The sequence below is a fragment of the Microtus pennsylvanicus genome, chromosome 10 (genome assembly GCF_037038515.1).
Source record: "Microtus pennsylvanicus isolate mMicPen1 chromosome 10, mMicPen1.hap1, whole genome shotgun sequence".
Taxonomy (NCBI): domain Eukaryota; kingdom Metazoa; phylum Chordata; class Mammalia; order Rodentia; family Cricetidae; genus Microtus; species Microtus pennsylvanicus.
In genome coordinates this window covers 64,485,341-64,510,101 of record NC_134588.1, presented here as the reverse complement: position 1 = coordinate 64,510,101, position 24,761 = coordinate 64,485,341, and the positions used below count along the sequence as shown (strand labels likewise).

The 24,761-nt window shown below is 42.7% G+C and overlaps 1 protein-coding gene across 3 annotated transcripts in view; it reads left to right on the top strand.

The window, feature by feature from the left end:
* Fhit (fragile histidine triad diadenosine triphosphatase) overlaps nucleotides 1–24,761 on the top strand; it is a 1,412,380-nt gene that overhangs the window by 664,720 nt on the left and 722,899 nt on the right. For all 3 annotated transcript variants that reach the window (XM_075987481.1, XM_075987482.1, XM_075987483.1), the window contains one exon: nucleotides 11,803–11,920. In XM_075987481.1, coding sequence (XP_075843596.1) covers nucleotides 11,818–11,920 — 103 coding nt within the window. In that variant the 5' untranslated portion in view covers nucleotides 11,803–11,817. The remainder of the gene's footprint in view (nucleotides 1–11,802; nucleotides 11,921–24,761) is intronic.

The following is a 24,761-nucleotide window of genomic DNA, read 5'->3' as shown; positions in this document are numbered from 1 at the left end:
TCTTTCTCCATCCCCTGGAACATGTCTCTTCGTCACTGAAATTAAAAATTTGCCGAAATAGGTCGACTCATTGGGGAGTTTCTTTTTCTATAATTTACAGAGAAACAATGAGACCGCTGTGAAGGACGTAGAAAATATTCCCATTTTGCCTGCCTGTGTCATGTGTCAGACAGTGACATGTGCTTACTGCAGGCCATCGTCTCCTGGATTTAGGTGAGATAAAAGTTCATCGCATTGCAGAGAGTCAGAGTGGGGGGCTAAGTCAAGTAGAGAAATTGAACTCTGACGCCATTTCCTCTTGCTTTCTCCAGACAGAGAGTGGTCTGAGTTATGTCTGCCATCAAAGGGGAAGAAGATTTAGTTAAGAAATCAGAGGACATCCACTATTGTAAATTACTGGCAAACTAGAATTCTGCAAAAAAAATATGTAGTAGAACTATAAGGTTTTATTGGCAAGAGTGATATGTCAGATGGAGGGACATGCAGGGAAGGGTAGCCAGGGCACAGAGGAAAACTGGATATAAGTAAGCTTCCGAGAGAAACTTAGGAGCTAAATTTTACTTTCAGGCTGTTTCCCAAAAGACGTCAGGAAGAAACAGATATGAGAAGACTGTCCTGAGAGCTTAGAGAGACCAAATGAATAGAGATGTCAGATAGACTCTCTGAAAGGCCAGTGTGCTAACTTGTGCCAGAGAGTATCTGAAGACAGATGATAGACCAAACCTTTAAAGGATACAATGGAAACCAAGGGCCTCACACGAACGTGCCTTATAGTGTATAAAACATTAGGAATCAGAAACATTAGTCTAATCAGGCCCCGCCCCCACCAAAGGAACTTCAGACTATGACCTTACCAGGAAACAAAAGTCTCTGTAGATGTGACTGCTTCAGATGTTATCATATGGGTTATGCTGGGCCCTAAATACACGGGCTTGTGTCTTTAGTGACTGTTATTAGTATGCGTGTGCAGGTGCATCTGAGGGATGTGCGCCTGTGTGCAGAAGCAAGCGGTCAGGGTAAGATATTGTCTTCAGAGTTATGCACCTTGGTCTTACTGGGAGCTGTGCTTAGGCAGCAGCACTTTCCCAACTGAGCCACCCCCTCAGTCCTCAATCTCTTAATATAAGACGTGAAGGCATACAGAAAAGACCACGTGAAGATGGACTTCATGGGGACACTGAGACTGGGGTGATGACTCTCCACAGGCAGCGTGAAGGACAGACTGCTGTAAGCCATGGAACCTAGGAAGAGACAGGAGTTGTCCTTAGAGACTTGAGGGGGATGATAGCCTTTGGCTTCGTGGTAATTTGTTATGGTAATTGACGGGTATTAATCTATAGTCCTAGGCTCAGGATTTATGCAGACCTTAATTTGAGATTAGAAAACAGAACAACCCCTGTTAAACAGTAACCTGAATGTCAGCCAATTTTCTTCTACAGCTTACAGCTGTGCGAGGACACAAAGAGGCCAAGATGTAATTGATCAGTTTTGAAACAGGCAAACTTAGAGCTTAGGAGGCTGTCATTGTAGGCTGCATATTTAAATGGAAGGGTAAAATGAGTATATTATTATGAACAAAAATTCACAGTATGGCACATGTAGACACTTTCTAAAAGTGATTTTAGAGATTAACATATAGCAAAAAATAAATACATAAAGATATCCAGGAGGAAGAATGGGAAATAATAAGTAGACAATTTAATGACTTTTTCTTTTTACATCAATTAGTAATGACAACTTCGGACTCTAGGAATATGATGGAATAGATACTCAGGAAATTTCTCCACTAAAAAGGATTCTGAAATGTATATAAGGCACACAGCTATTCAGTCACAGGATAACTGAATTCTGGAGAAAATGGCTGCTAAGAACCAAAGAGGAGGGTCAGATTCCAGAGGCAGCAATGCCAGAACCTATTCCTTCACAGTGTGTGGAAGACTGTGTGGCCTCCATGAGCTGAGGCATAAAGATGGGATTCTGAAGTGAGGAGTGGAACTTGAAAAATAGACAGTTATTTGAAATTATAGCTCCATGTTGCTTGGGCAGATCCAAAATTCAACCACGAGAGAGATGGATTGTAACATCTAAAAGGCATCAGAGGGGTAAGGGTGTGTCAAGGGCTGGACGGGGGTGGTGGGTAAGGGTGTGTCAAGGGGCTGGATGGGGGGGTAAGGGTGTGTCAAGGGGCTGGATGGGGGGGTAAGGGTGTGTCAAGGGGGGGGTAAGGGTGTGTCAAGGGGCTGGATGGGGGGTAAGGGTGTATCAAGGGGCTGGATGGGGGGGTAAGGGTGTGTCAAGGGGCTAGACAGCGGGGTGGTGGTGGTGGTGGTGGTGTAAGACTGTGTCAAGGGGCTGGACAGCGGGGTAAGAGTGTGTTAAGGATGTTGGACATTAGGTATGGATTGCCTTGGCGGGCTACTTAGTCTAGGGTTAGTAACCCGCCTGGCAGTCAGTTATTCCAGGGTCACGGAGAGGCACTACCTGGAAGATATGGGCTAGGAGACAGAAAGAAGGCCATGCAAGGTTTGTCAGAGCCTCCGTTTATTACAGATGGGGTATAGCTTTATATAGAGTAAAGAGTTGGGGGATGGGCACAGGGTTCTGGGCTCTTGCCGCGTGGTTCACGTTGGTCACGTGGTCCTCGTTGGTCACGTAGGCAGGTTACCTTTGGTCAGGTCACAGTAGGCCAAGAAGTCGCAACTAGGAGATGACACACCTAGTTCTCTAGATAGTTTGGAATGGGGGGTGGGTTCCGCTAACAGATAGCTCTCATTAACAACCAATTTGGGTGTGGGGTAGGCTCTGTCAATAGAACCATTCTTAACACAATTAGGGGTGTGGGGTTCTCTGCAGACTCCCCAGGGTGATGGTTCCTGTAATGATTTTAGGAGGAAATTGGCTCCTGACAGATCCCCCTTTCTTTTATAAAGACAGGTAGCTATTAAGTGAAGGGCATCAGGTCAGAGTCCAACCAAGGTGTCAGATCTAAAAGAGAAGTGACTGGGACAAGGAGAGACCCTCCTCTCGAATGGTGAAGCAATTTACCTCTCCTGGGAACAGAGGGGTGCCTTATGATTCTTAGGTCTAGTGGGGACCAGGTCTTTATCCCCCTTACCCGTCTTAGGATTCCCAGTATCCTGTCTTAGGTTGGGGGATTTCCTGCCACAAGTCACCCATCCTTGGAGCTCCTCAAATGAAAGGTATCTAGCGAGATTTAAAATAAACAGATCACAGGGAGTCCTGTCTTAGGCTATGTGGAGGGCACTCCTCGTGCCTGGCACCATGCCATTGTTGAGCCGGTTTCTACAACCTCTGTATGGTGTGCTGTTCAGGCGAGGGTCCACACTAACTCCCGTCATTGGGCCCCTGTGTCTATCATTAATGAAAAGACTGTGAGTAGCTCCTCAAACAAAATATATAATGATATAATTTTGGGCACCAATAACTCCATCTTCTAGACAAGAAGAAAGGGCATTTTCCAAACCCAGTATTCACCTTTTTATCTGGCCTTAGGTATTCTCCTTCCTAAATGCCTACTCCACAATAAAATTACGTGTGCTGCCTGCCAACAATTAGGGCAGTGTAAAAGGGATCTAAATCTAAAATTTTTTAGCATATGCATTAAACCCAAACACTTTACAGCGTGTGTCAATCCTTTCCCAACATCTATAAGCAGTTATAAGTATCATGTCAATTGCAGTAAGAGCACAATGACATACATAGTTGTTATCAAATACCACCAGTTCCAGTCTCTGAACAACAGTGACAGGAACCCTAATCTTTCCCCTTCTTAAGTGAAGAAGCAGTAATATTTTAATTAAAATGAGTTTTGTGTCCCAAAGATTAAAATTGTCTGATGTTTAGTCTGCATCTTAGTTTCAAAGCAAACCAGAATTCAAACTGCAGAAGGAGCTCAGCATTAGTGCTTCAGGACAGGTGGGATTCCTGGGTGAGGTGAGCTGGAGTTAGCTATCTGAAGCACATCCTGGCACTTATCTCAGGCGGGTCTCTCTGGACTCTCTAGGGGCAGAATTGACACCCTGCAGAGTGGTGTAGCAGGTTGTATTATCAGTCACTCCTCTCCTTGGGGGCAGGAAAGGCCGGACCAAGGACCTCTCCCCAGTCTCCTCTGGAACTCCTCTGTGGGATGTCCGCAGCCTCGACATCAGATCCAGCTTTTATTTTCTTTCTGTGAAAAAAGCATAAACATATCCTCGACCCCAAATATAAATAGGTCGGGTTTTTTTATAATGCATTGCAAGGGTTTTTCCACCTTGCCTTAGCAAAGGTCAGCTTGGTGTTATCACGTCAGATCCGTTTGCGTTAGGATCTGCTTGCAACTTTTTATAAAGAGTTGCTTTCAAAGAGCCTTGTTACGCTCCACAATTTTTTTTTTTATTAGCCATATATGCAGCTCTTCCATTGGAAAAGCAATTTGTAAAATTTAGCATAAAATCCTTTAAGGGATTTTTTTTGCTATAACATTAGCAAAATACAGTTGTGTGAATTGTAGCAATGATCTTGGAAAAGATTATTGTTTTTGCCTTTGAATTGAGCAAAGTGTACAAAACTTAAGTTTAAATGAGCCAAAGGCCTCAGCATATAAAAATTATGTTGAATCTCACAGAGAAAAATTTTTGAAGCACATTTTGCCACATCTCAAACACAGCCTCAGTGGCATAAACATTGTGAGAAACCATAAACTATATCTCCTGAATTGAGAACCTTTTGTATAACAAGGCTATATAGTGGGAAAAGATCTTTACTTATCATAAATCCACTTAAAAAATATATGAAGAACTCAGGAAATTAGTTATTAAAAATTTTAATCCCAAAAAATATTTGTTATAGACCTAAACTGAAAACTCTCAGACGAACTTAAAAATGACTGAGACATTTAAAAATGCTCAAACATAACAACCTTTAGCCCTCAGAGAAATGCAAACCAAAACTCCGAGATTTTATCTTATATTTGTAAAAATGACCAAGATTAAAAATTATTATTAACAATTTATGTTTAAGAAAATGTGGTTAAAGAAAAAACTTTTATTGCTGGAAGTGTAAACTAGTGCTGGAAGTGCATACTGGCACAGCCACTTTTGGATCATACCTAGTATTAAAAATCCTGGATGAACCCAGACTCTCCCAGCAGGAAGAAAAGAATCAAAAATCCAGGGCTAGCCGCTTCAGCCCTAGGAATTGCCCTAGGAACCAGCTGAAGACAAAGCCAGACCTTAACCTCGAAAAACAGGGTTTTCAGCTGCAATTATCACAGTACTGTTTTAGGAACTAGCGGATTATTGGGAGTGGTCCCGAGGCAGGAGAGCTGTCCTCCTGCAACCACCACAGGATTTTTGAAATTTATGAACCTCCTGGACCACTGGGGTGTGGCCCCTTTCCTCAAAAAATTCTTTCTCCTGGTCACTGGGGGTCGAACTCCTCCCCTACCAACCAAGGCCACGTGTGCGACCTCAGCAAGGATGGTCTCCAGGCCGCGCCATCCCTAGACCCGAGTGAGAGTCTCCCCAGTACTGAGGGATCCCCATTCTGTCTATTTTTTTTTAAATTAGGCAAATATCTACCTCAAACCTTAGCAATACCCCTTTTGGGCCTAAATACAAAGATGTTTGACCAAACCACAAGGACACGTGTTCAGCCATGCCCATAGCAGAACCATTTTATCATAGCCTAGAATCTGAAAATAACCCAGATGTACCTCTTTTACATCTAGGATAAATGAGACATCATCCTTTTAAATATCCATGAATACCACAAAATATCTTGGAGTAACTCCAAGCAAGCAGGACAGAAGTTTTGGGTCCTGTCATCTCTGCCTGTGAAGGCGGAATTTTTTTTTTTTTATTTTTAACCATTATCACTTGTTAGAGTATAACTCTGGCCCTTGATAAAGTTAATTAAGAGGCCTGAGTCTCAGCAGACCACCTTGAAGCCACACCTGGCAGCAGGAAAGGACCTCAAGTTGAAATAATACAACTCCCACCCAAGAGTGGGCCGTACAAATGGAAAAACTTGTAGGATAAGAACTTTAAATCTTGAAAGATCCCCTACTTTCTTGGGAAAGCAGAAGAAACACAGCAAAAATGACAATTTCACTGAAAGCAGTTTACAGATTCAGTGTAAATGTCCATTAAAAATTATAGCAACATTCCTCACAGAACTCACAGATTTAATGTAAATGTTCATTAAAATTATAGCAAAACTTTTCACAGAACTCGAAAGAACAATATAGAACTCAAAAGAACAATCCTCAACCTTATACGAAAGAAATAAAAATTCAGGATAGCCTAAACAATTCTAAAAATCCTCTGAATGTATCACAATCTTTGATTTTAAAACTTTTTTACAGAAACACAGTGCTGAAATTAATCTACCTTAGATATAAACTTCTATACCTACAAACTAAAGATTTTTGACCAAGAAGCAAGATTTTTAAAATGAAAAAGAAGCATATTTACTGCCCTAAATGAAGCTGTAGCTTTTTGAGTCTAGATTCCTGTATAGCAAACCTGCCTGTCAGCTTTTGCTCCATATGGCAGGGGGTTAAAGACATAGGCTCTCTAGCCCTAGCAGCCAGCCTGCTTGGCAGGCATAGCTGTGTGGATTGTACCCTAACTTCTCGAGGGGACTCCCTTTTGAGTCCGCAAGCAAACACATAAAGCAAACATATGAAGCAAACACATGAATCTCTGTTTTTGACTCTTACTCCTCTCTCCCTGAGTGATTGATTAAATTCTTGTATGAATTTCTCTTCCCTTGAAAGTCCCATATCTTTTTGGACGACGGTGAGCCTGCGCCTACCTTGTCCTGCAGATCTGTCCGAGTTCTACAGCTGCAGAACCTTCTGTTTTCTTCTTGTTGTCCCGGGACTGCGCGTTGTCGTCCGATAGTTGACCGTGCTCCGAGTCCCTGTTCGGGCGCCACTGTAGATTGCCTTGGCGGGCTACTTAGTCTAGGGTTAGTAACCCGCCTGGCAGTCAGTTATTCCAGGGTCACGGAGAGGCACTACCTGGAAGATATGGGCTAGGAGACAGAAAGAAGGCCATGCAAGGTTTGTCAGAGCCTCCGTTTATTACAGATGGGGTATAGCTTTATATAGAGTAAAGAGTTGGGGGATGGGCACAGGGTTCTGGGCTCTTGCCGCGTGGTTCACGTTGGTCACGTGGTCCTCGTTGGTCACGTAGGCAGGTTACCTTTGGTCAGGTCACAGTAGGCCAAGAAGTCGCAACTAGGAGATGACACACCTAGTTCTCTAGATAGTTTGGAATGCGGGGTGGGTTCCGCTAACAGATAGCTCTCATTAACAACCAATTTGGGTGTGGGGTAGGCTCTGTCAATAGAACCATTCTTAACACAATTAGGGGTGTGGGGTTCTCTGCAGACTCCCCAGGGTGATGGTTCCTGTAATGATTTTAGGAGGAAATTGGCTCCTGACAATTAGGGTAAGGGTGTGTCAAAGGGATTGGGGAGAAAGCTCAGTAAAGTGCTTCCTGGGGACCTGAGTTTGACCCACAGCATCCATGGAAATGCTGAACACACCTTTGTCATCCCAGTGGGGATGCAGAGTCTGGCCCATCTCTCAACATCCAAATCCAATCCAGCCCTCTTCTATCCGGAAAACTTGTGAAGGGGTAGTGATACAGATGAACTTGGCAAACTGCTGATGGCGTGCGAAGACAGGCTGTGCGTTTGCTCTGAGTAAAGTTGTCTTAGAACACAGACACAGCTGGGCTGACATGAGTACTACATGCCAGAGGTGAGCAGCTATAAGAGAGTGTGAATCCCCTTGCAGCCGTCCCTTATAGAAAATAATTTAGCAGCTGCTCTTCTAGAACATCAGGCAATAGGCTCAAAGTCCAGGATCTCTGCTAGGTCTGTATGGGCATAGTCTCAGGAGCTGATATAAGAAAACTGGCTTGGGCTCAAGAAATGGATCGGCAGTTAAGAGCACTGACTTTTCTTCCAGAGGTCCTGAGTTCAATTCCCAGCAACCCCATGGTGGCTCACAACCATCTGTAAAAGGATCTAGTGCCCTCTTCTGGGGCGCAGGTAAACATGCAGGCAGAGTACTGTATACATAATAAACAAACAAACAAACAAATAAATAAATAAATAAGACTGACTTTACTTTAAAAAAGAAGAAAACTGGCTCATTAAAGAAGAAATGTGAAACTATTTGATAGTTTATTGTTTAGTTTTTTAAAATACTTATCTATTTTTATTTTATGTGCCGTGGTATTTTGCCTGCAGGGATGTTTGTAACGTTGCCAGACGCCCTGGAATTGGAGTTACAGACAGCTGTGAGCTGCCATGTTGGTGCTGGGAATTGAACCCAGGTCATCTGGAAGAGCAGCCCGTGCTCTTAACCACTTACCCATCTCTTCAGCTCCCCACACTTCACAATTTAAGCAAAGCTTTACACGAAACATATAATTAAGTATTAAAAAGAAAGATACACAGTTAATAGAGGAAAATACTAAAATACACACTTGAGAGCTTATGACAGAGAAAAAATATGTTAACCAAGAATCTTGGAGAAAAATATCAAAAATTAATGATTTTAATTATAAAAAAATAAGTGGATTTTGTTCCTTAGGGGAATAACAGAAAAATTAACAGATGGTAAAAATGTAATTATCATGCTGACTACTTAGACCCTTCTGTGGACCCAGGAAAATCAGGAAATAGAAGGGAGGTGACTTGTAACATGGGGAAAGAGCATACACCAGCAATTTGTAGAAAACATAGTATACATGACACTATAGCAAACAAGTGGGTTACAAGAAAGAGATACCATTTTTAATGAATGATTTTTAGAATTTTGTACATGACTTCTGTATTGTGTGATGTCTATACTCTCCCTTTCCCACTTCAACTCCTCTCTTGACTCCACCTCATGTTCTTCTTTGATTATTGATGCACACACACAGACACACACACACACGCGCGCGCGCGCACACACACACACACACACACACAAATGCGCGCGCACACACACATACACACACACACACATACACACACACACACACACGCACGCACAGAGAGAGACATACATGTTCATATAGATACAGTCTGCTGAGTCCATTTAATGCATTTAGTTCTTCTGTATTTTAAGGCTGACCGCTTGGGACCATGCAGCCTATCACCGGGATTGTCCCCGAGGAAGACTGAGTCTCTCTTTCTCAATAGCGGTCATTTTCCTGTCACTCCTCATTGGGGAGTGAGCCTTGTGCCATTTTCCCCATCCATCACGCTGGAGCCATTTTTCAGGTCTCACTTAGGCCTGGGAGTGGGGTTGGCTTGGGTAGGCACCGGGGCAAGCTAGTGAGTGAGCTGTGCCTGAGATACCATTTCACTCTCGGTCATGAAAACAGATAGTGCCAAGTGCTGACTAGGACAGAGGAAAACGTTTGTGTGTTGCTCTTGGCAATGCAAACTGGTACATGGCTCAGAAACCTAAAACCTTGTTCTAAGGCTACATGAGTCACCTTAGGATAGAAATCACAGTGTTATCCGTGATAAAATGTGATAGCTAGACTATCTCTTGGGCGGGAGCGGACTGTACACAGATGCCACAGTGGACCTCTGTGAGAAGAACGGAGCAGCCAGGAGCTGTTTTCAGTGCAACCGTGTGGATAAAACAGAATTAAGAAACAGATGAGATTTAACACAAATAATTCATATATAATTAAAATTAAATGTTTTGGAGAGCACTCCATATTTTGACAGATGGAAGACATGTACACAAATCTATAAAAAAGATAAACACTATATTAACTGTGCTACAGCAAATCTCCAAGTTGCAAGGAGATTCAGAAGATAAAAGGGGAAAAAAGACCAAAGGAGTACCAACCAGTCAAGGACTCGGGATAACCACAGCTCATCAGTTAGACCTATGCTTAAGTCAGGTTTGTCCAATTACCTGTAAATGGAAACAAATGTCCGGGCCGTTGTTCCTTCCAGCATTGCTAGGTTGTTGCTTAGACAGTGTCATTAGGTGTTGGCTTGTGTCTCAGCTGTTTGCTAAGCTGTCGCTCGAACAGACTGAAGGTTCAGCTTTAAGAAAGGACCTTTCCTGGCATGGGCTGTGCTCAGTTGAGGGAGTTCACTGTCTTTGGTTATCTCATATCCACTCCCAAAGGATTAGTGCACTAGGGGATTACAGGTACTGAAGTCAATTCCCAAGACCTGGATTCAACAGTAAGGAAAACCCTAACTTTAGAATGTGTTACCAACCGTAGAAATTCAAGGAAATGTGGCTGCAGCTAGAGGAAGTACAAATTCATGTTTTTGATAGCTGCCCGGAGAGCATGCCTGAGAAACCATTTGGGTAGACGCTGTTTGAAAGCCTTACTAACTTAATGTTTATGAGCTGATTTAAATAGCTTACAAACCAGTATCTCTATCCTTGACATGAGTCTTCCCACCTGGGCCCTGAGCGCACGCGGTGTGTCAGGTTCCATCCGCTGCAGTAGAGGACCATTCCATAGCTCTCATTTTAAACAGTTGCCTCTCCAAATCATCATGCAGTTATTGATCTACTTGAAAACAGCCTTCCTGTTTTTAACTTCATCCTTTGTTTTCCCGATTCTTTGTTCATCTTTCACTGCCTTTTCTCTTATAGGTTGGTCTCTGGCCATCAATTCTGTAGTGAGCTGCTCCTGACTTAGAAAAATGTAAGGCCCTTGGTCACTCAGTGGTCACCGGTGTGTACACATCACCTAGTTAAGATTATTCCTGGAGCATGGGTGGCTTTGGTCCATGCTGGCTGCCAAATGCTCAATTTTATTTCTTTCTCCCTCATGTTCATTCTCTTTCACAATGCCGTGGCAAAAGATGTGTTATAAACAACTTCGAGTAGGAAGGATTTATTTTGGTTCAAGGCTTCAGAGTTCTCACTTACAGAAAGTAACAGTGGTGGAAGCAGGCTCTTCATCTCATGACAGGTAGCAGAGGGAGAGAGACGGTCACCAGAAAGCAGGTGACTTCAAAGCCCGCCCCCTCTACACATCATAAACCTCTGTCGACCAATCCCCTTCCTTTAAATTTTCAAGACCCTCCCAAAACATCAGCACCAAGTTGCTTAACACAGAAGCTTCTGGGGGACATTTTGCGTCAAATTGTAACACTGTCATGGAGCCTCTTCCAGAAGGAGGGCATGGAAAAATTAACATGATTTACCTGTTCTGTCTGTGGGTCAGCCAGGAACTTGTCTCATCTGAAACTCGGTTTTGTTCATTCCTTCCTTCCCTCTCTCATGATGGCAATGAATTATAATAATTTTCGGCGGACGTGTGTTTTGTAATCGTAGGCGAGGTCAGACAGTGTTTGTACTTGTGCTAAATTGCTATTGTACAAACAAAGATAAAAGCCTTTGAAAGAAGCTTTTAACAATTACATTTGGACTTAGCCCTTTCCAGTGAATATTTCCATGTTGGCAGAGATGATGAAATCAATGGGAAAAGTAAGTATTCAACATGTAGGACCCTGTGGATTTGAGGGTCCCAAAGGGCCGGAGAATTTAGGCATGAAAGGCTGCTTTGTCCTCCATGGTCCAGCTTCTGCTTCACAGCCTTCACGGGAAACAAGGCAGCAGTGGAGGGAGATGGGAATAGTCCTAGGAGACGTACCTGGAGCTCTCCTAAGGGAGATTAACGAGTTTAAACGGCATCCTCTTTGCATCTAAGAAATCTTTATTAATGGAAGTTGCCTTCTTTAAAGGGATGAACCAAGTCGTTTTCTCTTTTGAACACTCATTTCCTAAATTATGTTCTCTTTCAGATTCACTGTGAGACCATGTCATTTAGATTTGGTCAGCATCTCATCAAGCCCTCTGTGGTTTTTCTCAAAACTGAACTGTCCTTCGCCTTGGTAAATAGGAAGCCCGTTGTACCTGGCCGTATCCTTTTCTTGTAAAAGAATCATGTGAACCCAACCAACCAAATTCATATAGAATCAGTCCACGAAAGGTAAGCAAAGCAAGGAATCTCCGTCCCTCCCCATTTGGAGTAACCAGGTAAGATGTTATTCATATGTATTTTGAATCCAGTTGGTGGCACCCGTAATATGCTTGAGCAATGTTGCAGAACTTCTGAGGAGGGTTGCTTAGCAACTGTAGCTTTGGAGGGGAATTTTTGGTTGACCTTTTCACTACTATAGCTGTGTAAATAAATAGGTGTTTCTAAAATTGGTTCAATGAATATCATGGGCACTTTGAATTTCTTTTATTCGTTGTGAATTTTGATGGAGGGTTAGAAACAGGATGGTGATTCTGTACGGTGGGGTTAAGGGATTACAGGAGAATTAAAGTTTCTTTGCTTAATGGAGATTGTTTAATTTATTCACTTATTTTACTTTATTTAATTTTTGTGATTGTAACATTATTACATCAGTTCCCCTTCCCTTTCTTTCCTTCCTTCTCTTTCTCTGTCAAATTAATGGCCTTGTTTTTTATTAATTGTTGTTAGGTACATATATATGTATATGTGTCTCTCTCTCTATATATATATACTTATTCTCTAGATAAACCTGCTCAGTCTATATATTGTTTCTTGTATGTATATTTCCAGGGCTGAAGATTTGATATTGGATAACCAATTGTTGCGTCTTCCCTAGGCAAGGCTATGTCTCCCACTTTGCAGTCCTTAATTGCCTATAGTTCTTTGTGTACGGGCTGAGGCCTCAGGGTCTTTCCCGTCCACCTTCTTACGTCTATTGGTGTTTGGACCAATAGACAGTCAGCTCAGGTTTGGACAGTCACACTGGTGAAACTTTATGGTGTAGCTTCCGACTTTACCAGGAGACACAATCTAACATGCTATGAATGTTGTGATCTGTGCTGGAATGAAAATGCCATCTTGTCTTCAGAAAAACACTGGTTTCCAGACCATTCTCCGTTGCGAGTGCTGGATGAATTGTTTTATTTTGTTGGGAGAATGTTCCCGCCACTGAATTCTGCAGCGACAATTAGAACGGGTGGGACGCTCAGAGAAGGTGATTTATTTTGTGTTGAACATATCCCTCCTGGAGTTTCCACAATGCTCTTCTCTTCCTCCTTAATTTTATTATGCAATGGGTAACAAGGAGGCTTCCTATTTTAAGATAATAGGTCTTTTCCACAGTGAACCATGATTTGCTTTGAAGTTAATTCCTTAGGATAGTCCTCAATGTAAAAATGTTTCAAGATATTTCTGGAGTAAATTTTTCAGTGAAAGTGTTTGAAGTTCTTAAGAACTTCATGAATAACTTGCTTCCTTAGTCATGTAAACTCTTCTTGGTTGAAAGGAAAAAGGAAAATCAACCCCCAGAATAAAATTGTGATTCTCTACTAAGCTCTCAGTCCTAAGCCCGAATTTTACCTCATTAAATTTTGCAAAATTATAAAAAAAATGTATAAATAATGCTGGATGAAAATTATTCTTGCTAACATTTAACTATTTTTGTAAAAGTTTAAAGGTAAAGCTGAGCTTAAACGCTCAGTGTTGAGAAACCAGCTTTCTCTGCTTCTGAAATGGGGAGAGCCCAAGGCGGAATGACTTCAGGAGACTGTGAAACAGACAGCTTATAAACTATGGAGTAATTTTGTGTTGCGTTCTTCAAATGGAGCCTGAACATCGCAGGATAAAAGCTTCTTTGTTTCTTCCTTTGATTTTACTGTAAATTTACAGTGGTTATTTTTTTTTCTTGGGGAGTTTTTTACACAAAAATATAGTTGGATGTCAAAAGAATAAAGGTAAAATTACATTATTTTCTACATGCTAGCTTTAATTGAATTTTAACAAGGGTAAGAGAACTAGGGATGAAAATGAGAATTTAGGTGAATGAGTCTTCATACTCTGATGTCCTGCAGGCCTACTTGATGCCATGCAGACCCACTGTGTGTTAAACGGTTAATAACGGAGTACACTATGCTTCGTGAATTTTCATTTGTAACTTGATAGGACTTGATTCTTCCGCTGTGCTCTATTGATTCACTCTTGAAAGTGTGATGCTGAGACTGGGAAAATATCTGACAAGAACCTGGAAGTGTCTCCTTTGAAGGAGATGGCCCCAGTGAATCATGGGCAGCAATGAGATTTGTGCTCTGGACCCACCATTTTGAAAGTGAAACCCCAACAGTTGCCGTATCTGTGAGACAATGCCAAGAACATTCTGACCAGTGAGCATGGAACACCTCAACCTTGGGGAGGAACCTGCTTCTGCCTGAGAGTGTGGGAGCCAGGATGTTTGGGAACGGGCACGTGTGGGAAGCCACCTCCTTCCTCAGCTCTTGGGAACCGCTTGGCGCTTTAGATGATGCATTCAGACAATGCTGTCCTGTATTTCATGTTCCCTTTGCAGACTAGTATGTGTGGATGTGGGGGTAGAGGGGGTGGTTCCCAGAATTGGGAAGCATCTTAGTTAGCAGTTGCTTACTTGCAGAAAGCCACAGTCTTCTGTCCCGAGATTGGGGTGGTACCTGTGGTTAGCTCTGTAGAAAGCCAAGATCTTCCATCCTAAGTTAGGGGCTGTACCTGTGGCTAGCTCTGTCTGCTCACAATCCATAAAACCACCAGGGAGGGGCTTCTACCATTGGGGCTTTCTCTCCTGCCTGTCCTAGTGTAACCCTGTTACATGGCTCCCCTAGCTTCTACCACCTCTGCCTCTGGGCTTCTCCACCCCGGTAACATCATTTTTCACTTCCCTTGTTTACAGACCATCTTGTAGAAAAAGTCCAAACTCCATGGCAGTTTTTAAACATCTTTAGTATCTTCTAAGTGTCTATCTTTCCAGTCACCTGCTATTCGTTCGTTCCCTTAAACACTTCCTCTGCCCCCTCTACTCTGAGGCTCTCCTCAGCCTTTTCATTTCAACTAAGGCGCTAGGATAACTACTCTTCCCTCTGAGTAAAGATATCCTCAATGGTTTCTGTGACTTTCCATTCCTTCTGCACACATTGACTCCTTCAACCCTTGCTTACCAAGCCCATACTCTACTCCTGGCACCATGCCACATATCCCAAGCTGCCTCAGAATGGATGCGCTGTGCATCCTTGGTTGTCTCTGCATAGGTCTTCCTTTCTGCACAGAGGACTTGTTCTTAACCCATTTTTCAAGCATTCTGAGTCCTGTAGTAACCGAAATTAAAGCAGAAACTGCAAACACCGAGAGCAAATACCGCCGTGTAATGAATGCACTGAGGGAATAAGGGCCTGCTGACTTCTGTCTTTATGGCCACACCCAGGGCCAAATCACGCCGCCATGCTGTTCCAGAGTTTCTAGTGGTGTGTTCAGGCTGCCTGCCCTGATTTTCCCCATCCTGTTTTCCATGGTATATTGTTTGTCTCGGGGGTGAAGGGGACATCTAAATAGAGTAAATGAGCCCCTAAACGCCCTCAGTTGACAGTACTGTATTTTCAGGATGGTTTTATAGCAACTTCAGGTAAAATGGAATTTTTTACTTTCAATACTTGTTTTACCATTTTTAAAATGACGTCTAGGCACCCTGTGGGGAGTGTGCCATTGATGAGTGACTGGTAAGCACTTTTATTTTAAATTGATGGCCCCACTGATATTTGGTTGTTCTGACCAGCCCCTTTTCCCTTCAGATTTTGCTTCTTGCCTTTAAAAAGAAAATGCCTGCACGTCTGTTGCATTTCTGTGTGGGCACACATGTGGAGGTTAGGGAGAACTCGGGTGCCAGGGCTCAGCTTTCCCCCTGTGTAAGCCTGGCACTCTTACAGTTTGTTCCTGGGTGCACAGACTAGCTTCTTGGGAGTCTCCTGTCTGTGCCACCCATCTGACCATGGGAGTTCTGGAATTGAATTGCATGCATTTGCTACCATGTCAGGATTTTGCATGGGTCATGGGCACATGCTTGTGGCCTCAGGCTTGGCTGACAAGTCCTTCACCCACTGAATCATCTTCCTATCTCCCTGGCACTGGGGTTTTGTCACTTTCGTAGTAGAGAAGGAACTGTCCGATCAGGGGCCAAAGGTGTGCTTTTGAAGCAAGACGATGCTTCATTCACAAAAGCTCCACTCCGACTCCTTCTCTCACACATAAAGCACACACTCCCATTCTTTGCCAAGTCCTCAGAGCTAACTGAATAGGCTCTGGCCTCTGTGGTGCGACACTCCAAAAAAGAATGTCAGAGCGTCTTTAATCCATTAATTTCTGGGTACAGGAAAGTGCTTTCCGAGCTTGCGTGGTGAGAGGACAGAATCGTTTTTGAAGAACTGCATCTTCAGGATTTTGTTGAACGTTTTATTCATATGTTTCAATGCAGCTCAGCTCTGGTTTATGGCTTAAATAAATTGGCACGCTACAGTTAGTGCTTCTCCTTGCCCCTCCCCTTGGGTTCTGCTTTGTCCACCTCTCCTCTTGAGTTGAGCATGAAAAATGAATTTGAACATGAGTGGAATCCATTTGGTGACTCGGGCTTTTATTGTAAATAAAATCACTCATTTGTTATGTCCCGTTGTTTCCAGCAGACAGGGTATTGATCTGTGGATTGCTATTCAGAACAGTGCAAGGCGCCCTCACGGAAGAGGGACAGAGCAGTGTTTGTGGAGGCTTTGGATGTGGCGTGTGATGGAGACAAACCTTGCTCACTGGTCATACTGCATTATACAAATCATTTGTCAACCGTTTATTGAATCAGCTATTACAAGGAACCGATTCTCCGGGCCAGGCGCGTCGCACACAGAATGCTCTCAGGACCAAACAATATTAGGATGATGCATGGCCGACGGCCTTCCAAAGTGTATTCGTGAAGAATTAGAGGAGGGAACGTAAAGGACATTTCTGCTGACGCGTTCCCAACAAAAAGTTTGCTGCCGTGGGAACTGTGCGGTAAGACGCAGCCCCAGCAGCCAGGAGAGAAAACCCTGACAAACACTTTTCCATTCCAAACTTTTACCATTTCCGGTGAGGAATGCTCCCTTCTCTGACTTCAGACCATTACCACAGTTGCTCCCGAAATAAATGAAAAAAAAATAATAAAAATAACTTCTTTTCTTAACTGTGCTTCTTGCAGAATAGATACTATAGATTTAAAAAAAATGCCCTTTTAGTCCTTCCGTACAGATCAGAAATATTTGTCACTTCCTGAGTGGGTTTTAATCTTGCGAATTCCTTTAATTGTTCAGGAAAGCACAGTTATTAGTGATCTGCTGATCTTTCATTTCTCAGCACTGTTTCTTTTTAAACCTTCCTGTACAAATAAGACAGCATAAGCACTATTTTAATAGCCTTATTGCTAAAGATAGAATTTTGATCTTTAAAGTGCCACGAGCACATGTCTCCGCACGGCTCTGTGTATCAGCAGGCTTAAATATTCCTACAGAGATCTTTAGAAGTGTTCTTCTGCTTCCTTGCCCCTAGCTGTGGTGGGACATTTGGTTGACTTGTGGCCGTATTTTCAAGTTGGCAGATGACAACATTCAAAGGCGTGCACAGGGTGGCGATTAATCAACCGGGAGAGAATTCTACACGAATATGCCCCTCTTCCTGGGCTGTTAGGAGTTTAGCCACCTGCTAATAGCAGCCCACCTTGGCACTGCTGTGGGAACATGGCGCCATCTTGAATGCTTATCCCCACCCCACCCCCTTCACTCCGTCTAGAATGCGCCACTGGGGATCCAGTCCATTTCTTTTAGAGGACAGACCTCGTGTGACAGTCATTTTTCTTACGGGTTATCCAAGGAAATAACTATATAGAAAACAAGTCGGCTTTATCCCAAATGTCAGCTCAGGAGGTGATGGAGAGTTGATAATGTCAGGGGTGACTCTGAGGTAGCATTTAGGGTTAGCGGGCAGCATTTGTCAAGGGTGCCAGAGGCTTAAAAAAAAAGGAAGCCCTTCCTGCCAGGCCCTCTTCTTTCCAAAGTTCCTTTTGGTTCATAGACCCTGAGACTGTGACTGGTTCTTTAAGTGTCTACCTGACGATAGATGGGTAGGTATCTGACTCTGAAGGGATGCATCAGATAGGTGTTTTGTATGTGTTTAAGGAAGGTTGGAAGTAGAATGGGGAAGTACGTACAGACTCCTCCCATAGGCCCCATGATCTCTGGGCCCCTTAGAAGTGGCTTTTTCTCTTTGTGTATGCATTGTCACTCTCCTGTCCCTTACCACCTGCTTCCCCGGGGATTGCATGTACAGGTGCCATCAGTGGGTCTCACTGCGTCCCCATTACTTGGTAATTTAGTTTTATTCTTTTTTCCTTGACTGTGGCTCCTTCATATTAGGGTTCACCTTGTAGCTTAAGCCCCACCGCAAGTGAGCGTGAGGACGGCCTGACCTGGTTATGTGTCGGAAGAGAAAGGCTGAACTGACTTTTTAATAACCAGGTCTTTTCTCATTTCTCAGCCCTGCACCAAAGCTGGGCATTCTCTTTGTTTTTTCACAAGCAGAAAGCAAGCCCTTTGCAAAGAGTCGATCTGTGTACAATTCTGAGAGGAAGTGCGGGAGGGGGGCATCAGGAATGTTCGCTCTCCTGCTCAAGCCAAGGGTGCATTGATAATCACCTGTTCCAAAACTGCACTTTGAGTATTCTTTATGTTGACTCCTCATAAGGGTATCCTGGGATGTGAAAAGCTGATCCCGTTTCTGCTGATTTCCCTTTTTAACTGGCTCAGGTAGCTTTGGACTATCATGGTTCACAGCCGCTGAACTCTGCTCATTATATTCTAGGCATATCTTTGACCTGCTTCCCATGCAAGTCATCAGATTATAAAGAACAGGAAAAGGCTGGTCATGGTGTTGCCAGCTCCGCGCTTGTAAAAGAGCATAATTAGAAGTAATGAATGGAATAATACATCACTATTCATAAGAAATGTCACATAATTAACTCAAATAATGTAAAAATATATTCAAATTTTCATTTGGCGTGAAAATAGATTTACTAGAACACCAGTAGGCAGTTACTGTTTATCTTACATGTTCACACACATATCAAAACTGTTAGATTCTACTGAGTGAATATACGTGGTTTTCCTAAACCGTAGTCAGATGGCTTTCTTCTCATTGAGCCTTGGTATATTCCTTATTTGTTATTTATTATATATACATAATTTGTATATGTGTTCAACTGGTATAATTAGCATAACTAATTTATATTTATTGCAAATTAATGATCTAATTTATTTACTTAGCTTACATTTCCTTCCTCAAGCTAATTGACTGAAAAAATAACGATAAATTTGCACAAATAGCTCTTGGGCACAAATCCTCCACCAGCCTCTGCCTAAGGACTCTGTGCAGTACTAGGTAACTGAACAAGTTTTCTAATCTAAGCCATTTTCCTGGGCTTTCTGCTATAGCCTTGATTTGAGTCCGTGACCCCCACTTTGTGTTCAGGATGCGTGTGGCCTCAGGGGAATTATCTCCATACGTAACAAGTGTGGTGACCATGGCACTCAGCACCATCAGCTGTAGTTCCTGAAAATTCTCTGCAGCACTGGTAGCCACCTAGCTATTTCTGCAGTGCTAAGAGATCTAAAAAGTCCACAGGAGGCAGCTAGCAGCACATAGAGGCAATCTAGAAATAGTCCGCTGTTGTGGTAGGGTAAGTGGACAAGCAATGACCTTTTGTGTCAGGGAGTGTATGAGGATTGTTAGAGGAGGCTGCCAGAGAATCCCGGGGTCCAGCATGATGCCTGTTCTTCAGCATCACTGAGTGTTGCATAATTGTGGACTTACTGATGGGTGAAGACAACAGAACGTTTTCTGTGTTCCTGATAGCCATCTTCCACATGGTTCAGGGAGACCCTGGCTGTATGCAAGAGCTTAGGGAGGCACTGTGCGGCCTTCATGCCTTGCCTTGGTGCAGTAGGCATTGGTTGTGTCTTTTAAACACAGATCATTACTGTCTTAGCTGCAATGATATTGTAAGTGGATGAACCAAGATAACATTTTGTGGCCAACAGTACTTTTTGAGGTCAATGCTCTTTCTTATCCCTCATGATCAATGAGCGGTTTAAACAGAAAAGTCAAGGCTTGGCCCTGTAGTGACTCACATCCCATGAAATTAGGATTTAATCCAGGACTCTTTATTCTCATTCATTGTATGCTCCACCCCATGCTGACCTTGGTGTCCTAAGAAGTTCAACTCCTCAGAGTCTTAAGCTTTCCCCAAGAGCTTCACTTCCTAGTGTTGCCTTTCTTTTAAAATAGGTGCTCTGAGCCGGGCAGTGGTGGCTCACGCCTTTAATCCCAGCACTTGGGAGGCAGAGGCAGGCGGATCTCTGTGAGTTTGAGACCAGCCTGGTCTACAAGAGCTAGTTCCAGGACAGGCTCCAAAACCACAGAGAAACCCTGTCTCGAAAAACCAAAAAAAAAAAAAAAAAATGTGCTCTGCCATTTTTACTTGTCAGTCATCTTTCTGTTGATGTCTTTAATATTTTATCTCAATCACCATGATGGTTAGTTGTAGAATATAACCAACTTGACGATGTCCAGAAAATTGTCCATTGTAAGCTGCACAGAACCAGACACAGTTGCTGCCACGTAATTTCCCCTGAGGTGAAATAAGTCTGGGAGGGATAGGTTCACGGGTTTTTCTAATTTCTCTCTTTTCTTAGGTGGTTTTCAAATGGCTGGAGTTATCAACACATCATTTCATCTTCAGGATTTATTTTCATTTCAAGAGTTTTGGGGGAACCAAGATTTATCTGTTGAGCGTTAATACTTTAAAAGTCAACCATGATATTCTTCTTTCTACCAGAGATGATTGCTTTAATAGTTGTTAAATAAGATGTGTCAGGATAAAAATAAATCAGCAGGGATTATATTAAAATCTTCACAGAGAGCGTTGCACATACAGAATCTAGAAAACCAGTTGGTATTTTCTGTTCTAGTTGGGAGGGAGCAAACGTCTCCCAGAGCTTTTGCGTGGAGTCATATTATCAGTCATGTCATTAATGGAAGTCAAGAGTGTGACAGACGTTGAGGAAGACTTCTTGGGCAGTGAAAGAGGCAGCAAGAACCTGAACAAGAGGGTGACAGCAGTTGGGGACATATATTCCCTATCACCAAATACATGAGGACTCATGGGCAAAACCAGACACAGCTTGATGAACAATGCTCCATGCTTCTAAACTGAGCAAGGGAAGACCTGGTGAGGGCAGAGATAGATGGCTGCTATGGGGATTGCCAGCACTTGCTCCTCCTCTGTCTTCCCGAGCAACTACACCCATTGCACACTGAAGCCATGCATGGAAGGAAGCTGGCATCTCGTTCCCTGGGCTGATGGTGCTGGAGTTCCAGAACCGAAGGCTTTCCTAGCCTTTTGCAAGGGTAGGCAAGTTGCTTTGGGCAGCTTTTCCTACTTGTTTTACGAATTTGGGTTTGTATATAAACATGCAATAATGCTAACGTCTCTTTTGCCTGGCTGTGAAGACCAGGTAAGACTGGGTACGTTTGTTGGTGAGCTCGATCATGATGAGATACGAAATGCTAAAGAGCAGAGTTTCTGAGGACTGGGGGCGGGCACCATGGAAACCCCTTCTCCATCTCAAAATAGTCCGTTGTAGCTCCTGGAGGAAGTAGACAAATCCTGTCTTAAGATGTCTGCGTGTTGGTTCCTTCCCAGTACATTTGGGTCAAAGTAGCATGGCTTGCTTTCTTCTCTAATTGTAATGGATATTTTTAAAGCTAGACTTCTCAGTCCAGTCTCGGGGGCCACAGGATACCAACAACCCCCTGAGAATCAGTAGTTCACTCTTCTGAGTGCTTGCCTGTACTTTCAGGGGGTCGTGAGCCAGGGAGCACTGGCTTTCTAAACGGTATCTTTCTCTTCCATTAGGTTTCACGAGAAACCACCCTTATTATTCTTTTCATCCTCTTCTTCTACACCTCAGCCTTTTGTTCCAATGGCCAGTGAGCAGTACTAATTAGCTGTGAGATGGTAAGGAGGGAGGAAATGATGTTATTCAAATCACTGGGGTGGTGGTACATATGAGGACGGCCCCCAGAGGCTCATGTATTTGCTTGTGAACCTAGCCTTTCACAGCTGAGCCATCTCTCCAACCCAGGGTCACACATTTGAATGCTTGGTGCCCAGCTGGTGAAATTGTTTGAAAAGGATTAGAAGACTCGGTATTGTTTGATGAGGTGTATCATGGGCTTTGAGGTTTCAAAAGACTCCTGTGGTGACCAATGCTTTCTCTCTCTTTCTTCCTTCCTCCATTTCTTCCCCTCCCCCTTTTGCCTTGTGATTGTGGGTAAAGATGTGAGATCCTTCTCTCCACCATTATGGACTCTAAACTCCTGAAACCCTAAGATGATTAAACACTTTCTTTTGTCAAATGCTTTGATCATGATGTTTAACCACAGCGATAGAAAAGTGACTGAGTACTGGCTATTCTTTTGTCCTGTGTGGTGTCTGTTTGTATGAGATGTGTGTGGATGTGGGCCTGCACACGTGGAGGTCACAGGGCAACTTTAGATAGCCAGGTCTTGTCTTCTACTTTTGTATTTTGGGGCAGAGTCTCTTGTTGCTCAGCTGTATGCAACAGAGTAACTGGTCCATGAGCTTGAATTTTTCTCCTTTTCCACCATCAATGGGGTCTAGGGAACCAAACTTAGGTTATCAGGCTAGAATGCCAAGTGCTTTTATCCCCACCAAGCTATCTACCTGACTCTACTTGACATTCTTTATCTAATCTAGGAACTAAATAATGAATCACTTGATTAAATAAATGTTTCATTTAAATTGTGTCTTTATAAAAGCAATCTAATTTATTTAAGATGTATCACATTTTTAGAGTTGCGTCTTTTCTAATTATAAAACTACCTACTCATCACACAACATAAAAAATTATAATATCATTAACTGGAAATAACGTTGGATGAAATTTCATTCTTTTTTTTTCTTTTTTGCAGTTTTATCTTTTTAAGTGTCTCTCAGAAAAAGAGACATACGCTTATTTTAACTCACCTCATTGTTAATGTATTCTACTGGCTAATTAATTAGTTAATAGCCTGCATCTGGATGTTGTGCCTGTGTGTATGCCTGTGCATCACTTCTGTGCCTGGAGCTGTGCAGGCCAGAAGCAGTTCTCGGATCCCCTGGAAATGGACTGATAAACCATTGTAAGTCACCCTGTGGGTGCTGAGAAGTGAACCTAGATCCTCTGGAAGAGCAGTCAGTGATCTTAAACCATGAGCCATCCTTCCAGCCCCACGATGCTGTTTCAATATGGACTTAAGGAGAGCTTTAAAGACACCGTAACACTGTACCTGATAGAGCTATCACGGTTTTGACTTTGGACTCTTTCAAGAGACACGGAATGAATGTCTTGCTATTGTTGCATTTCTGCTAAGTTTTAAAGTAGGAATCAACTGCTCACTCAAATGATACGAGTTGTTTACATTGGCAAGTGTGTCCATAACTTTACCCTGGCAATGCTTGAGGGTCTGTATCTTACCATGCCCTCATACACTTAAGGATACATTTCTTAGCCAGGTGGTGGTGGCTCACACCTTTAATCCCAGCACTTGGGAGGCAGAGGCAGGCGGGTCTTTGTGAGTTCCAGACCAGCCTGGTCTACAAGAGCTAGTTCCAGAACAGGCTCCAAAGATACAGAGAAACCCTGTCTTGAAAAACAAAACAAAACAAAAGAAAGAAAGGAAGGAAGGAAGGAAGGAAGGAAGGAAGGAAGAAAGAAAGAAAGAAGAAAGAAAAGAATTTGTTTTTTGGTTTTGTCCTGGCCTAATCTTGGCCAAGATGTTACATATCTCAGTATTTTCATATGCATGATTTTATTATTAGTGGGAGGGACTTGTGGACATCTTTATGAATTAATTTTGATGTATTCCATTTTAAGGTCCTTGGCTACTTTTTCTGTCTTTTTTGCTGATGTTGTTTTTAGGAGACAAACCTCTACATACCGTAATATTTGTTGCGAGGACTGTCCTCTTGTGTTCACGGGTTCCTCTGTTTGCTCATGCCATCATGAAGAGACAGGCATTTTATAATAAGCTCAGCCACCTCCTCCTATCTGAGTTTTCCAGTTCCTTTGAGCTTACAAAGTTTTTCTATCCTGAGATCAGTGAAACAGTGAAATATTTATGTATATTTTCTTGTGTTTTTTTAATGATAGTTCTTTTTTCTTTACTTTTAACCAGCCTATGATCACCAACAGGTTCATAGTACTTTGTAGGCATGTTTTAAAAATTCACTTTCTCATCTCAGCAGCCCTTTGAAGACAGGAGAGAATAATATTCCCCAGGTTACAAATGAAGAGACCATGATGCAACAAAAAGACAGACAGAAGGGTTTGTGAAGTGTGGCCATATTTTTGCAATCTGAAAATAATAATACTCTTTACTAAACATCCAAGTTGTACTTTATAGTTATGACTTTGCAGTTACACATATTCTTTGTATAAAAATGATACTGAAATATATAGGAGGAATGAAGTGACCAGAGGTATTCCATACAGTATAGTGCTATGCTACTATATTAAATGTCTGGTATCTAGTAATTACCTCAAAATGCAGTTTTCAGTGCTGTAATTCCTTGGGAAAGATAAGCTCTACAGTGTAGTTCCTAAGTAGCCAGACCTTCCTTAGAGGCTAAAGACTATTCTTTGGACCTGATAAAGAGCTCAGAAGATACGGGTGTATCAGTAAATCATTTTTCTCTGGCCCCAGGGAGGAAGAGGAAGAGTAACTTAGAAACAGTCCATTTGCTATGGTTCTGGTGCTACCGGGAGACAGGGCACATGCACGCTTTATGGGGCTGAATAAACCCCGAGA